The sequence below is a fragment of the Manis pentadactyla genome, chromosome 7 (assembly GCF_030020395.1).
Source record: "Manis pentadactyla isolate mManPen7 chromosome 7, mManPen7.hap1, whole genome shotgun sequence".
NCBI classification, from domain to species: Eukaryota; Metazoa; Chordata; class Mammalia; order Pholidota; family Manidae; genus Manis; species Manis pentadactyla.
The window spans coordinates 133,850,970-133,868,907 of record NC_080025.1 but is presented as its reverse complement, the minus strand read 5'-3'; the positions used below and the strand labels follow the sequence as shown (position 1 = coordinate 133,868,907).

Here is a 17,938-nt window from a genome sequence, read left to right as displayed (position 1 = left end):
TTATCTTATGTGTGACATTTTTAAATTGACTGCAGAAAGGATTTTGTTCAAACTATGGAGTTCAAATTCAAGGATCATTTTTAATCACAAGAACCAGGGGCTGTCAAACTGTCCACAGATCCTAGGTGTGGCATGGTGAAGTATAATGTTCTTAGGTTATGTTTCCTTTTGAATGCTAATAAGCCGATTAATTTCCTCTGTTGGTTCCACGTGAGCAGTGGGCAGTTAATGCTGACAGGTTGTGGTAAAATGGGCCTGTAGCCCACGGGGGAAAAACTGGATTGAAATATTGCCAACTCATTCTGTTTGATTATTGTCAGCCATCAAGTTACAATTTCAGTTCCCTGATAACCTTGACACATTTGAAACTAATGAGGCAAAGTGGAAAGATTCACTTGTCCCACCCGGCCTCACCTAGGGCCTTCATGTCCTCCTCGAGTCCCTTGCCTCCCCTCCTCGATTTTTACTTCTAGTCCTTATTCCCGTCATCTGGTGTCTTCCTGAACAGTGTTAACACTATGGCCCAGGAAGTAGGTACCATTTAGTTTTCTATTATGTCAGTGTCCTCTACTATCAGCAAAGTATCTGTCTATAGGAAATTCAGACAATTTTTTTTCTTTTTCTTTTCTGTTTTTTTGAGCAGTTTTAAGTGTACAGAAAAATTAGGTAGAAAGTACAGAATTCCCTATAACCCCTCAGTAACCTCTAGCACTTTGAGCACATGTATTTTCCTGTTATTCACATCTTGCCTTAATGTGGTACATTTGTTTACCACTGATGAACCAATATTAATACATTATTTTCAACCAAAGTCCATGCTCTAGGACTCACTCTGTGTTCTAGAGTTTTCTGGGTCTCCACACGTGTGAAATATATCCACTATGAAAGTGTCACACAGAATACTTTCACTTTCCCAAATACTCCCTGTGCTGTACCTATTCATCCATCCCTCCCCTGAAGCCTCTGGCAGCCACTGACCTTTGTACTGTTTCCAGAGTTTTGCATTTTCCAGAATGCCATATAGTTGGAATCATGCAGTAAGTGTCCTTTTCAGACTAGCTTCTTTCACTTAGCAATGTGCAGTTAAGTTTCCTCCACTGTCTTTTGGGGCTTGAAAACTCATTTCTCTTTGTTGCTGAATAATATTTCATTGTGGGATGACCAGTTTGTTAATCCATCCACCTATTGAAGAACAACTTGGTTGCTTCCAGGTTTTGGCAAGTATGAATAAAGTTGCTATAGACATTCAGATGTAATTTTTTGTGGGGACATAATTTTTGACTCATTTGGGTAAATTCCACAGAATGCAATTGCTGGATCATGTGGTATGAGTTTATTTAGTTTCATAAGAAACTGCCAAGCTATCTTCCAAAGTGGCCGCACTATTTTGCATTCCCACCCACAATGAATGCTAAGTTCCTCTTGTCCCCATTTTCACCAGCATTCAATGCTATCAGTTTTATTTCTTTTTAATTTGAAATTCCCTAATGACATATGATGTTGGGAACCTTTACATACGCTTATTTGCCACCTATAGATCTGAGGTGTCCAGATCTTTTGCCCACTTTTTGATTGACTCTCTTATTGCTAAGTTTTAAGAGTTCTTTGCATATTTTGAATACCAGTCTTTTAACAGATATGTGTTTTGCAAATATTTTTCCCCCCATTTTGTGTCTTGTCTTCATTTTCTTAACAGTGTCTTTAATAGAACACAAGTTTGAATTTCATGAAGTATTAACTTTTTTCTTTCATGGATCATGCTTTTGGTGTTTTATCAAAATATCATTGCCAAACTCAAGCTTATCTAGCTTTTCTCCTGTTATTTTCTGGGGAACAAGTTCTTTTTCAGCTATTGGTTTCTTACAACTGTATAGGTTGATAGAAAATGCATATGTGACATAAACTGTATTGATTTTGTCAATAAATCTAAAATTGATGCTTAAGGGAATGGCAATTTAAAAAAATACATCACTGAATATTAACATAAAATACATGAATTCTAAGATCATTTGTATTTTTGATGGTTTACCATATTGTTTAAAATACTTTCCTGTAGGTGATTCTTTTGCTCTGTGACTATATTTATTTTCAGAAAGTGACAGCCCTTTTATTGAACCTCAGTAGAGCCTCTGCAATTCTCATATTACTATGTATATATTTATTGCCTAAAACCCAGTCTTTACAAACCCTTGCAGTTCCTGAGAAGCTTTTCTCTAAGATCTCACACCTTCTCTTCATGATCCCATTGAAGGTCATGCGTTTGTGATTTGAATAGGTAAACAGCCCCATTCAGGTACAGCGAGGAAGAGGGGACCTCAGCCTCCCCATGTAAGGAAAAGATAGTGCTTTTTTTTAGATGAAGACTCTCAAGAGAGGTAAAAATAGTCTCTGGATTGTTGTCTGGCTTCAAGCAAGGTAATTGAATTCTGGGATGTATTTGTCAGTGCGTTAGGGTGGGTCCTAGCTGTCACGTATGCTTGGAGGGGATGAGCTTTGAATTTTTCTGCTTCACCATGACCTAACTCTTGTCCCAAGACCAGGGTAAGGCAGACCGCACCTAAGGGTGATCTAATGTTGTTCTATATATGTAAGAAATGGGTTCAAACTTGCCTAGGCATCCCATCCGTGGGTTGAACAACAGCACTCCAAGGATTATGAGCATTTTAATGATGACAGCTCTCCACAGATGTGTCTCTCAAGTCACCGTGCTCCAGTGTGTATTGTTTGCAGCCCGATAACACAGCTGTCATCCTAGGGTCTTCTAGCTCCATCCCTCGGAGGTTTCCTTTGCTTCTCTTTGTTGGATTCCCCATTTGTTATATGCCACACACGCCTCATTCCTGTTGCAAACTCATCTTTTGTTGGGGCTAGTACTGCAGTAGCTTCTTGAGAGAGGGTGTGTCCTTTGTTCAGTCCTCCGACTTGTTTGATAGTTTGGATCACGTGTGAAGTCATAGCATTCTGAACACATTGTTCCACTGCCCCCCTGACTAGACCTTTGCCTTTGAGAATTTTAAAACCATCTAATCCCTGATCCTTTGCATACCATCTAGTTTTAGATCCTTTTTACCACCTAGAATTAGTCCTCTCTAGAAATGTGTAGGCTTTTTATCCCCAATATCCTTAAATTACAAAATAAAATTTCTTACTATTGTTTTATTGTTACAGTGCTGGGCATTTGTTGAGTCTATTTGGAAAGCAAATTTCTTCAGTTCTAAGAAATATTCTTGAAATTTTTCTTGTAATCTTTTCTATTTTCTCTGGGTTTTGGAACTCATATTATTTGAATGTTGGCCCACTTGGACGAGTCTTATTTTTCTTAGTTTTTCTGTCCTATTATGTGAATGTGTATGTGTGTATTTATTTTTTGCTATACTTTTGTGGAGGTTTCCCCAGCTTATCTTCTAATCCTTCCATTAGACTCTTATTTATTCTTCTAAGTTTTTATTTTCAAGGATTTTTTTCCCCCTAAATGGTGCTCTTTCTCCTTTTTCTTCTTCACATTTTTGATCTTCTTTTAATATGATCATGTTTGTATATCATGGATGGGATATTTTCTTTTAACTCTCTGAGGATTCCCCAGAGAACCATTACCAAATCTCTTTCCAAGAAGGTAGGATTCTCGCTGTCAGCTTTTGGGGAGCTTAGTGAGGGAAGAAAGCAGGGGCTCTCTGCATTCCGCAGATGGTCAGCTAATCCCCATTTCCCATAAAGTAACTGCACCTGCCAAGAGTGGGTGATGGAATCAAATGATCTAACATCCAGTGCTCCTTATTTTATCTGCCCCCTTTATCCTCAGGTTCTGACGCACGTGATGCTACCAAAAAAATACATTTATGGTCATTTAATAACATTCTGGTGAGAGAGAAGTATGTGTTAAATCTGCCATTTTAGTCTAGAAACTAGCTTGTTCTTTATTGCTTAGTTAGAATGTGTAAATTCCATTTGATACCTGCAGTAAAAATTCCATTATGTAGGTTGAATATTGGCTGTGCTAATGAAAGTCAAATAAAATCTCCAAGACCAAAATAAGATGGATCCTCAAGGTCAGGGAGCGTGATGCTAATGCTTGATGATAAGCACTCTCACTTCTTCTAGTTAAGGTGAAGGAAACTTCAGTGAAGTTTGGCAGGTGGTTGTCAACAGTGTAAAAGGGAGGTGGTAAGTTTTCACAAGTTTCTTTCTCTTCATCATGTAAAGCCCCAAATGGAAGTGTCAGATTACTGACATTTTTTGTACTACAGTACTATATTTTTGTGCTATAGTTATTTTTTCCCATTGCAGGAAGAGCAGATGTTAGTTTTAAGTAAACAAAATTTAACTTAAGGGACTACTACCAGCTAATCCTTACAGTATTAGGATAAATTGAAAGACAGATGATTGAATTAATTCATTTTCTAGCTAAAGATGCTCAAAAGATAGGAAAAGCTATTTTATGTATGGGAAATATGTATGATGTTTTGGTTGTTCATTATTTATTTATTTAGGTATCATTAATGTACAATTAAATGAACAACACTATGGTTACTAGACTGCCCACCACATACCCCATTACAGTCACTGTCCATCAGCGTAGTAAGATGCTGTAAAATCACTACTTGTCTTATCTGTGTTGTACTATCTTCCCCATGTTCCCCCACCCACCCAACATTATGTGTGCTAATCGTAATGCCCCTTTTTCCCCCTTATCGCTCCCTTCCCATCCATGCTCCCCAGTCCGTTTCCCTTTGGTGACTATCAGTCCATTCTTGGGTTCTGTGAGTCTGCTACTGTTTTGTTCCTTCAGTTTTTTCTTTGTTCTTATTCTCCACAGATGAGTGAAATCATTTGGTACTTGTCTTTCTCCACCTGGCTTATTTCACTGAGCATAATACCCTCTAGCTCCATCCATGTTGTTGCAAATGGAGGATTTGTTTTCTTCTTATGGCTAAATAATATTCCATTGTGAATATGTACCACATCTTCTTTATCCATTCATCTACTGATGGACACTTAGGTTGCTTCCATTTCTTGGCTATTGTAAATAGTGCTGCGATAAACATAGGGGTGCATCTGTCTTTTTCAAACTGGGCTTCTGCATTCTTATGTTTATTCATTTTTAAACATAATGTTGCATTTATCCTAGAAGATACCTATTCTAAATACCATAGTCCATGTAGAGTAATTGAGAAACTTGCAGGACCAAACAGCTAACATAATTTGGAAGACTAAAGTAGTACTGGGATTTGAGTCCAACAGAGAATGTAAATCCCTTCTACTATACACTGCTCCCTTCATAAGATAAATTTGACAATAATTATCAGTAATCATGCTGTGAAATTGTGGTAGAGGATGCCTTTTCTGTTTTTTTAGCCCAATGAATAGCTAATACCAATCAAAAGCACTGTTTCTCCTGATCAGCTTCTTGAAAAATAGGCAAAGTTGCCGATTTTATACTCAAGAGTAGAAGTGAATGACACATTTTAGAAAACTTTTTCCCAGCTATTCCTTCTTGATTCCAGGTCTGGACTATCTGATCTCTAATTGTAGTTTAGAATATCTGTTATGAAGCATTTTGAATTTATCACCAGATTAACTCTGAGCATAGATAACAGAAGGAAATCGGAGGTGTTGACATGATTCCTGCATTTCTATAAAATGTGTCTCGTAATTTAAGTAAAGATAAATATTGATTAAATTTTACTTCTCTACACTTGCATATATGAAATTAAGATAAAATATCATTAAGCAAGCTTCTGACATGGGCTGTCATGTTAATTATAGCTGTAGTCTATTTCTACAACCTTGGACTTATTTTCTGGGCCAACGTTGTAGATTTTCCTCCTCCTTCCTCTAGTATTAGAAATCCTTCCTCCTCCCTTACCACAGTAGATCACCTTATTTGGATCTATTTAGCAGTCTAGCTGAGGACAATTACTTCAACCAGTACTTTTAGGGCTCTTCTTATTGAATATCTCTTCCATTCCTCTTAGACATGCATGATTACCATACTGAAGACTTTTTTGATGTCTCTGTTTGTATTCAAAAAGAAGAGAAAAATATTTTTCAGGTTTTTATTCCCTCAGACATGTGACACTTACAGGGTTCCTCACCCTTTTGCTTCCTGGCTTCCTTGTTTAGCTTCTGGAAGAAGAAGCAACTCCACCCCAGCGCATGCTCTCTGTTCCTGCTCAAACCCTTGCTTCTTTGCTACCCTGGAAAGGTGACAGCCCTTAACATGCACTTTCTCTTTCGCACTTGAGCAGGCACTGAGCCTCTTTCTCCATCTTTTTACAAACTTTGAATACCTACCTTTCACTACCAGACACTGGGGTTGTGAAAGTAAAGAAGACTTATCCCTGCTGTGAAACAGTCCACACTCATTCACCGGCTTACATAGCTCTACAAATCGTGGACACAGGACTTGGGAACCCAAATGAATGGGGTGGCGGTATAACTCTCCCTGCTGGAAATCATTCTAGCCGGTATTTAGAGAAAGTTTGCTTTTCTCTAGACTACTCTTGCTTCTCTAACTGAAAGAGCCAGTGGGGCTCCATCTCCTTCAAAGAGCCTGAAATCCATTCTCCAGGCAAGAATTAGTCCCTGTCTCCTTTAGGTTTCAGATGACACATGTTCAGGCATGTGAGATAGCCTATGTTACATTTATTCTTTTTTGTTTATCTGTGTGTCTTGTTCCACTACTTGGTGACTTCCTCAAGATTTTTCCATTCATTTTACATGTATTTTATTCTCTATATGGTTAATTTTTAAAGTCCTAGCGCTTTGCAATTTTCAGATCCATTTATTGATGATGAGTCTTCAAAAATTCAATGAGTGAAAGGTATAAAAAAAAATCTTTAGCAAATGCCACTGTCATATTATCTTCTTGGTAGTTTGTAGTTGGTTAATATAACATTTTGAAATTTTTTTGTTAAATTCTGGATTTAATAGTTATAACTGTACTTTTTTTTTTTTTTTTTTTTTTTTTAATAATTATTTTTTATTGAAGGGTAGTTGACACACAGTATTACATTACATGAGTTTCAAGTGTACAACACAGTGGTAGAACATTTATATACATAATTCTAGGTTCCAGCTATCACCCTACCAAGCTGTTACAATATCTTGACTATATTCCTTATGCTATACATTACATCCTGGTTACTAATTTATTTTACCATTGGAAGTCTGTCCTTTTTTTTTTTTTTTTTTTTGTGAGGGCATCTCTCATATTTATTGATCAAATGGTTGTTAACGACAATAAAATTCTGTATAGGGGAGTCAATGCTCAATGCACAATCATTATTCCACCCCAAGCCTAATTTTTGTCAGTCTCCAATCTTCTGAGGCATAACAAACAAGTTTTTACATGTAGAACAAATTCTTACATAATGAATAAGTTACATAGTGAACAGTACAAGGGCAGTCATCACAGAAACTTTCGGTTTTGCTCATGCATTATGAACTATAAACAGTCAGTTCAAATATGAATACTCATTTGGTTTTTATACTTGATTTATATGTGGATACCACATTTCTCTCTTTATTATTATTATTTTTAATAAAATGCTGAAGTGGTAGGTAGATACAAGATAAAGGTAGAAAACATAGTTTAGTGTTGTAAGAGAGCACATGTAGATGATCAGGTGTGTGCCTGTAGACTATGTGTTAATCCAAGCTAGACCAGGGCAATAAAACATCCACGTATGCAGAGGATTTCTCTCAGAACGGGGGGGTGAGGTTCTAAGCCTCACCTCTGTTGATCCCCAATTTCTCACCTGATGGCCCCCCTGCGACTGTGCCTGTCTTAGGTTGTTCCTCCCTTGAGGAATCTTACCCGTCTCTGGCTAACCAGTCATCTTCCGGGGCCATACAGGGAAATGTGAAGTTGGTAAGTGAGAGAGAAGCCTTATTGTTTGAAAAAGTTAGCTTTTTACTTCTTTGCATATTTATGCCCTGTGGCTTCTATGCCCAGCATTTCTCTTGAGGTATCTTTACCACTTGGAAGAATTATGATACTCGGTAAATTTGATATGAGGCACGAATTCTATTTAAGGGTTGTAATTAGGAAGGAAGAAGAAAAGCTATAGAAGTAGCAGGCGGAAGAAAACATGGGAAGATTGATTATTTCTTTGATATATCTTCTTGTAGAGTAACTTCAGCATGTATAGGTTTTAAGCTTCTACTTAAATTGCACACACATTAACATAATAGGAGTATAGTTACATAACCAAAGCATATCTGTAATTACCAGCCATCTGCAGTGAAACCAAGAAAACCAGTTAGGCACCTTAGGCATTTGTGAAAACTTATCTATGATATGGTGGATATTGTCCAAATGAACTTGAACAGTCTGAGAGAAATCAGACAAATTAAAACAACCCATTCCTGGGGACTGTTCACATGCCATATGTTCTTTTAACAATAAATAGTTTGTAGTTGTAAGACTTTGGAGCGCTACAATTTGCACTTCTCCAAATTCTTGGTTGAGTTCCAACAGTATAGATCCAGTCCAATTTTGTTGTTTTACTGTATGCACAGGCCAGCTTAGATATCTCCTTCCTCATTCCCATGGCAGGTCCAGGAACTGGTGGGATGAGTGCATCTACAGCTGTAGCAGTGCGTGGATCTTTGTTGGGGTTTTTTGATGATCATCTTCTGGCATGAGTCTTCCAGAGGGTGCAGATGTTGGAAGTTCTTTTTCATATCGTATCTTAGTTCATTTTCGGGGTAGCCCAATTAGGCTTTGATCCTCTGTATAAACACAAACAGACCCTTTGCCTACACTTTTATATGCCCTTTATACCCTTGTGTAGAACTCGTTGGAGGTTACCACACAGGAACTGCCCTTTTTTTTTTTTTTTTTTGCTATCACTAATCTACACTTACATGACGAATATTACGTTTACTAGGCTCTCCCCTATAACAGGTCTCCCCTATAAACCCCTTTACAGTCACTGTCCATCAGCATAGCAAAATGTTGTAGAATCACTACTTGCCTTCTCTGTGTTGTACAGCCCTCCCTTTTCTCCTACCCCCCATGCATGTTAATCTTAATACCCCCCTACTTCTCCCCCCCTTATCCCTCCCTACCCACCCATCCTCCCCAGTCCCTTTCCCTTTGGTACCTGTTAGTCCATTCTTGAGTTCTGTGATTCTGCTGCTGTTTTGTTCCTTCAGTTTTTCCTTTGTTCTTATATTCCACAGATAAGTGAAATCATTTGGTATTTCTCTTTCTCCGCTTGGCTTGTTTCACTGAGCATAATACCCTCCAGCTCCATCCATGTTGCTGCAAATGATTGGATTTGCCCTTTTCTTATAGCTGAGTAGTATTCCATTGTGTATATGTACCACATCTTCTTTATCCATTCATCTATTGATGGACATTTAGGTTGCTTCCAATTCTTGGCTATTGTAAATAGTGCTGCAATAAACATAGGGGTGCATCTGTCTTTCTCAAACTTGATTGCTGCATTCTTAGGGTAAATTCCTAGGAGTGGAATTCCTGGGTCAAATGGTAAGTCTGTTTTGAGCATTTTGATGTACCTCCATACTGCTTTCCACAATGGTTGAACTAACTTACATTCCCACCAGCAGTGTAGGAGGGTTCCCCTTTCTCCACAGCCTCGCCAACATTTGTTGTTGTTTGTCTTTTGGATGGCAGCCATCCTTACTGGTGTGAGGTGATACCTCATTGTAGTTTTAATTTGCATTTCTCTGATAATTAGCGATGTGGAGCATCTTTTCATGTGTCTGTTAGCCATCTGTATTTCTTTTTTGGAGAACTGTCTGTTCAGTTCCTCTGCCCATTTTTTAATTGGGTTATTTGTTTTTTGTTTGTTGAGGCGTGAGAGCTCCTTATATATTCTGGACGTCAAGCCTTTATCGGATGTGTCATTTTCAAATATATTCTCCCATACTGTAGGGATCCTTCTTGTTCTATTGATGGTGTCTTTTGCTGTACAGAAGCTTTTCAGCTTAATATAGTCCCACTTACTCATTTTTGCTGTTGTTTTCCTTGCCCGGGGAGATATGTTCAAGAAGAGGTCACTCATGTTTATGTCTAAGAGGTTTTCGCCTATGTTTTCTTCCAGGAGTTTAATGGTTTCATGGCTTACATTCAGGTCTTTGATCCATTTTGAGTTTACTTTTGTATATGGGGTTAGACAATGGTCCAGTTTCATTCTCCTACATGTAGCTGTCCAGTTTTGCCAGCACCACCTGTTGAAGAGACTGTCATTTCGCCATTGTATGTCCATGGCTCCTTTATCAAATATTAATTGACCATATATGTCTGGGTTAATGTCTGGATTCTCTAGTCTGTTCCATTGGTCTGTGGCTCTGCTCTTGTGCCAGTACCAAATTGTCTTGATTACTATGGCTTTATAGTAGAGCTTGAAGTTGGGGAGTGAGATCCCCCCTACTTTATTCTTCTTTCTCAGGATTGCTTTGGCTATTCGGGGTCTTTGGTGTTTCCATATGAATTTTTGAATTATTTGTTCCAGTTCATTGAAGAATGTTGCTGGTAGTTTCATAGGGATTGCATCAAATCTGTATATTGCTTTGGGCAGGATGGCCATTTTAACGATATTAATTCTTCCTAGCCACGAGCATGGGATGAGTTTCCATCTGTTAGTGTCCCCTTTAATTTCTCTTAAGAGTGACTTGTAGTTTTCAGAGTATAAGTCTTTCACTTCTTTGGTTAGGTTTATTCCTAGGTATTTTATTTTTTTTGATGCAATTGTGAATGGAGTTGTTTTCCTGATTTCTCTCTCTGTTGGTTCATTGTTAGTATATAGGAAAGCCACAGATTTCTGTGTGTTGATTTTGTATCCTGCAACTTTGCTGTATTCCGATATCAGTTCTAGTAGTTTTGGGGTGGAGTCTTTAGGGTTTTTTATGTACAGTATCATGTCATCTGCAAATAGTGACAGTTTAACTTCTTCTTTACCAATCTGGATTCCTTGTATTTCTTTATTTTGTCTGATTGCCGTGGCTAGGACCTCCAGTACTATGTTAAATAACAGTGGAGAGAGTGGGCATCCCTGTCTAGTTCCCGATCTCAGAGGAAATGCTTTCAGCTTCTCGCTGTTCAATATAATGTTGGCTGTGGGTTTATCATAGATGGCCTTTATTATGTTGAGGTACTTGCCCTCTATTCCCATTTTGCTGAGAGTTTTTAACATGAATGGATGTTGAACTTTGTCAAATGCTTTTTCAGCATCTATTGAGATGATCATGTGGTTTTTGTCTTTCTTTTTGTTGATGTGGTGGATGATGTTGATGGACTTTCGAATGTTGTACCATCCTTGCATCCCTGGAATGAATCCCACTTGGTCGTGGTGTATGATCCTTTTGATGTATTTTTGAATTCGGTTTGCTAATATTTTGTTGAGTATTTTTGCATCTACGTTCATCAGGGATATTGGTCTGTAGTTTTCTTTTTTGGTGGGGTCTTTGCCTGGTTTTGGTATTAGGGTTATGTTAGCTTCATAGAATGAGTTTGGGAGTATCCCCTCCTCCTCTATTTTTTGGAAGACTTTAAGGAGAATGGGTATTATGTCTTCCCTGTATGTCTGATAAAATTCCGAGGTAAATCCATCTGGCCCGGGGGTTTTGTTCTTTGGTAGTATTTTGATTACCTCTTCAATTTCATTGCTGGTAATTGGTCTGTTTAGATTTTCTGTTTCTTCCTGGGTCAATCTTGGAAGGTTATATTTTTCTAGGAAGTTGTCCATTTCTCCTAGGTTTCCCAGCTTGTTAGCATATAGGTTTTCATAGTATTCTCCAATAATTCTTTGCATTTCCGTGGGGTCTGTCGTGATTTTTCCTTTCTCGTTTCTGATACTGTTGATTTGTGTTGACTCTCTTTTCTTCTTAATAAGTCTGGCTAGAGGCTTATCTATTTTGTTTATTTTCTCGAAGAACCAGCTCTTGGTTTCATTGATTTTTGCTATTGTTTTATTCTTCTCAATTTTATTTATTTCTTCTCTGATCTTTATTATGTCCCTCCTTCTGCTGACCTTAGGCCTCATCTGTTCTTCTTTTTCCAATTTCGATAATTGTGACATTAGACCATTCATTTGGGATTGCTCTTCCTTTTTTAAATATGCTTGGATTGCTATATACTTTCCTCTTAAGACTGCTTTTGCTGTGTCCCACAGAAGTTGGGGCTTAGTGTTGTTGTTGTCATTTGTTTCCATATATTGCTGGATCTCCATTTTGATTTGGTCATTGATCCATTGATTATTTAGGAGCATGTTGTTAAGCCTCCATGTGTTCGTGAGCCTCTTTGCTTTCTTTGTACAGTTTATTTCTAGTTTTATGCCTTTGTGGTCTGAAAAGTTGGTTGGTAGGATTTCAATCTTTTGGAATTTTCTGAGGCTCTTTTTGTGGCCTAGTATGTGGTCTATTCTGGAGAATGTTCCATGTGCACTTGAGAAGAATGTATATCCCGCTGCTTTTGGATGCAGAGTTCTATAGATGTCTATTAGGTCCATCTGCTCTACTGTGTTGTTCAGTGCTTCCGTGTCCTTACTTATTTTCTGCCCAGTGGATCTATCCTTTGGGGTGAGTGGTGTGTTGAAGTCTCCTAGAATGAATGCATTGCAGTCTATATCCCCCTTTAGTTCTGTTAGTATTTGTTTCACATATGCTGGTGCTCCTGTGTTGGGTGCATATATATTTAGAATGGTTATATCCTCTTGTTTGACTGAGCCCTTTATCATTATGTAGTGTCCTTCTTTATCTCTTGTTACTTTCTTTGTTTTGAAGTCTATTTTGTCTGATATTAGTACTGCAACCCCTGCTTTCTTCTCACTGTTGTTTGCTTGAAATATGTTTTTCCATCCCTTGACTTTTAGTCTGTGCATGTCTTTGGGTTTGAGGTGAGTTTCTTGTAAGCAGCATATAGATGGGTCTTGCTTTTTTATCCATTCTGTTACTCTGTGTCTTTTGATTGGTGCATTCAACCCATTAACATTTAGGGTGACTATTGAAAGATATGTACTTATTGCCATTGCAGGCTTTAAATTCGTGGTTACCAAAGGTTCAAGGTTAGCCTCTTTGGTATCTTACTGCCTAACTTAGCTCGCTTATTGAGCTGTTATATACACTGTCTGGAGATTCTTTTCTTCTCTCCCTTCTTGTTCCTCCTCCTCGATTCTTCATATATTGGGTGTTTTGTGCTGTGCTCCTTCTAGGAGTGCTCCCATCTAGAGCAGTCCCTGTAAGATGTTCTGTAGAGGTGGTTTGTGGAAAGCAAATTCCCTCAGCTTTTGTTTGTCTGGGAATTGTTTAATCCCACCGTCATATTTGAATGATAGTCGTGCTGGATACAGTATCCTTGGTTCAAGGCCCTTCTGTTTCATTGTATTAAATATATCATGCCATTCTCTTCTGGCCTGTAGGGTTTCTGTTGAGAAATCTGACGTTAGCCTGATGGGTTTCCCTTTATAGGTGACCTTTTTCTCTCTAGCTGCCTTTAACACTCTTTCCTTGTCCTTGATCTTTGCCATTTTAATTATTATGTGTCTTGGTGTTGCCCTTCTTGGATCCTTTCTTTTGGGGGTTCTGTGTATTTCCGTGGTCTGTTTGATTACTTCCTCCCCCAGTGTGGGGAAGTTTTCAGCAATTATTTCTTCTAAGATACTTTCCATCTCTTTGCCTCTCTCTTCTTCTTCTGGGACCCCTATAATACGGATATTGCTCCTTTTAGATTGGTCACACAGTTCTCTTAATATTGTTTCATTCCTGGAGATCCTTTTGTCTCTCTCTATGTCAGCTTCCATGCGTTCCTGTTCTCTGATTTCAATTCCATCAATGGCCTCTTGCATTCTATCCATTCTGCTTATAAACCCTTCCAGAGTTTGTTTCATTTCTGCGATCTCCTTTCTGGCATCTGTGATCTCTTTCCGGACTTCATCCCATTTCTCTTGCGTATTTCTCTGCATCTCTGTCAGCATGTTTATGATTCTTATTTTGAATTCTTTGTCAGGAAGACTGGTTAGGTCTGTCTCCTTCTCTGGTGTTGTCTCTGTGATCTTTGTCTGCCTGTAGCTTTGCCTTTTCATGGTGATAGGAATAGTCTGCAGAACTGGGACGAGTGACGGCTGGAAGGACTTCCTTTCTTGTTGGTTTGTGGCCCTCCTCTCCTGGGAGAACAGCGGCCTCTAGTGGCTTGTGCTGCGCAGCTGCGCGCAGACAGGGTTTCTGCTTCCTGCCCGGCTGCTATGGAGTTAATCTCCGCTGTTGCTGTGGGCGTGGCCTGGCTCGGGCAGCTACTCCAAAATGGTGGAGTCGCGTTGGAGCAGGAGCTGCTGGGAGGCTATTTATCTCCGTAAGGGGCCTCCCTGCTCCCTGCAGCCCAGGGGTTAGGGTGCCCAGAGGTCCCGGATTCCCTACCTCTGGATTAAGTGGCCCGCCCTGCCCCTTTAAGACTTCCAAAAAGCACCCGCCAAAACAAAACAACGACCACAAAAAAAAACAAGAAAAAAAATTTTTTTAATTAAAAAAAAAAAAAAATTTTTTTTTTTTTAAAAAAAAAAGGTGGTCGTTCGTTTTTCTTTATTCTCCGGTGCCAGCCTCAGGCCTCTGCTCACCGGTCTTTCTGCCCTGTTTCCCTAATATTGGGGTCCCTGTCCCTTTAAGACTTCCAAACAGCGCTCGCCAAAACAAAGCAGCAAAAAAGCAAAAAAAAAAAAAAAAAATGGTCGCGCGCTTTTCTTATGTCCTCTGTCGCCCAGCCTCCAGTGCCTGCTCACTGTTCTTGCTGCCCTGTTTTCCCAGTATCGAGGGCCCTACACTCTGGCCCGGATGGCCGGGGCTGGGTGTTCGGCAGCCCTGGGTTCCGTCTCCCTCCCGCTCTGCCTGCTCTTCTCCCGCCGGGAGCTGGGGGGAGGGGCGCTCGGCTCCCGCGGGGCCGGGGCTTGTATCTTACCCCCTTCGCGAGGCGCTGAGTTCTCTCAGGTGTGGATGTGGTCTGGATATTGTCCTGTGTCCTCTGGTCTTTATTCTAGGAAGGGTTGTCTTTGTTATATTTTCATAGATATATGTTGTTTTGGGAGGAGATTTCCGCTGCTCTACTCACGCCGCCATTTTCCGCCCCACCTCTATAACTGTACTTTTAAAAATCAGAAATATGCACATACATTTTTTGGAGTTTTGAGAAGGAGACTGTTTTTTAGCATTTCACGAACCTTATGGATGTGTCTGAAGTGCGAGGTTCTATCCTCTAGAATTCCTGTGTGACGTTTACCCCCACCTAAGGAGGGTGTTTAAAACACAAGCAGCTGGGCCTTACTGAGGCCGTGCTCCCACCATATTTTTACTGACCACCTTAAGGATAAGATTTTTAAGCTGTGAACCTTCTAGAAGCTTTTTGTTGTTTTAAACATTTCATGCTTATTTAGTTCAGATGTGGGCCCCCAAAAGACAACAGTGCCTTGAGTAGCTTGAGTCTCTTAAACAGTTGCAAACTGATGGAAAGATTGTAGCAGGCATTCAGAAAGGAAAGGGGCAAATGTCCAGAATCATGACTTCTTTTAATTTTCGTCTCTGCTAATTGGCTATAGCAAATGAAGGCATAAAATATTAGCTAGCTGTGAACAGCCTCCCAGTCCTGCCAGTCCTCTGTTTCCATGACATCACACCTCACCCCAGGGCCACTGACAAAATGAAATGAAGGCCGGAGGACAGCTGGCAAGGGGAAACATGGATCATGCAAGGAAAGAATATGTCAATGGCCGAAGTAAAGAGAGATCGTAAGGAAGGTGTAGGGAGAATTTACCAAAATACTGATAATATTTATAAGATGTCTTTTTATCCATGAGAAACATGTTTATGCCAATTGGAAAAATCAGGTATGTCATTTTAGACTTCTCTCTTTCCTTCCCCCACAGCCATTCCTCTGGGTATTCTAGTTGTGCGGGGAGACTGTGATTTGGAGACTTGCCGTATGTATATAGATCGCCTACAGGAGGTGAGTTTCTTTAGCCAATTATTTATTCTGCTCAATTTTCCATTTTTGTTAACAATTACCAGCCATACCTATCTATATCTGAAATGATGCATTTGTTAAGGAAATGGAAATGTGGCCTTGTCTTTTGAAAACTGACTATATCTTCTCCCTCCCACACCCTGCACTGCCATTTTCTCTCTTCAAGGGTTGAAATGGGAAAGGATTGATTGGGTAACTACAGTCTGATGTTGTTCTACTGTGATCCACATCTATAGCTTGGAACTTCTTGTCTTCTTGCCAGGCTACATACCTCTATTTTTTTTGAGCTATACAGAATATCAAACAGCACTATAAGGAAGGAAAACAGAGAATTGGGGTTATTTAATGCTTTTGTGTCTAGCACTGACTTCTGCTGGAGACAGCTAGATTTTTTAAAAAATGCAATTCATACGGGAAAGAAAAAGCCTTCTGTATTTCATAGGAGTTTATGTCAGAACACAAAGGAATAATCTCTTAACCTTTTTTCTCAACCTGGTTTTACCATAGAGAAAGGAAAAGGTCTCATATATGACATTCTCATGAATTTGAACTGCATCATCAAAGCCCTGCATCAACAAACCCATCACTGCAGTGGGTCACTGGTTGTTTTAGCAAAACTTTGAGGGGGAGTAGTCACTGTCTTCACTCTATTAATGGCAAAAAGCATAAATAGCCACTTCTTTATCATTGGTTCTTGATGGAAGATGCACAGTAGAATCACTTTTTGGGAATGTGGTCTAGACATTTGCGTTTTTAAAGTTGTTGGGTGATTTTGATAGATACCCCAAAATAAATGACTGTCTTACAGATAGCACATAATACATAAGTAAGTATCACAAATCAAGAAGATATATAGGGTTTAAAACCCCTTCAAGTTGTAGCCACTTAGCTCTGAACATTAGATTCTATTTCTTTGGTAGCAATACATTCAGATAGTAATGTGAAAAACTGTTAATTTTTCTCTTCAGCATTGTTGAAGATAGAAGTGGAATTGTGAATGCAAAACATTTGAGATAGATAGCAGATTTTGAATACTGGTATGGGTGAGAGATGACAAGTCAAAACATTTTATACTTGCGGCTTCACTTGGCTTTTTTTTTTTACCAAGGATAACTTTAACATGTTAAAATTTGTGAAATTTTTAGCATGTTGCTCAGAACATAATCTTAGAACACAGAGTGTCTTATTTTTCAAAATAATGTTTTTGTCTTATTGTGGAACCTCACTCAAAAAACCTGCAATAAAAAAGTGAATCATACTGGAACTAACCTTTTTCTTTTTAACATTTAGGTTACTTAAGTCTTTGCAATATTATAATACATGACTGATGAATTAACTTTGTTAGAGATCAACTTACTAGCATGCTTATCACACCAATATCCAACTAAAAGTAGGATTCCAAAAATAAATGCACAGAGTAAACTCAAAGAGGAACAGTTTTAGAACTAACTTGGGCACAGAGAGTAAGTTGATAAAGCCCTGTGGGAAGCAGGTATGATGACAAAGGTACCCAGGATTGCTGACATCCATTAATAGTATCACTATACTCATTAACAAGGAAGCCTACAGGACATGATGATGGTGACAACTTAGTTATAAAACTTTATAAGGGCAGCCAGGCTTTCAGAATGTGCCAGTAAAACCTCATTAGTTTCAACCCTGTTAATTTGCACTTCCATGATAATGCTGAGGTGAGCAATGACTTTCTCTTTGCAGTCTGTGAAAACCTGTTTGCCAAGCAACTTATCAGTATAAACACAATTATCATGACAGCACGTATTTGGTCTAAGATACATTAATTCTTTCTAAGTGCTTAAAGGGGCTTTGTTTACAAGCCAAAAGTTCAGGTGCAAATTAAATATGACCCCCATTTATTACAAGAAAATTGCCTGTCTTGTCCTATTGTTTTTTTCTATCCTTGGAATTATACTATACCACTCACCTGTGGACACTATTTAGGAT

General features: G+C 38.9%; 1 protein-coding gene across 10 annotated transcripts in view; it reads left to right on the top strand.

The window, feature by feature from the left end:
- DGKI (diacylglycerol kinase iota) overlaps positions 1–17,938 on the top strand; it is a 395,960-nt gene that overhangs the window by 300,793 nt on the left and 77,229 nt on the right. For all 10 annotated transcript variants that reach the window (XR_008998562.1, XM_057504799.1, XM_057504796.1 and 7 more), the window contains one exon: positions 15,879–15,958. Coding sequence is in view for 9 of the 10 variants with exons in the window: in XM_057504799.1 (XP_057360782.1) it covers positions 15,879–15,958 (80 nt within the window). In the remaining variant the exon portion in view is untranslated. The remainder of the gene's footprint in view (positions 1–15,878; positions 15,959–17,938) is intronic.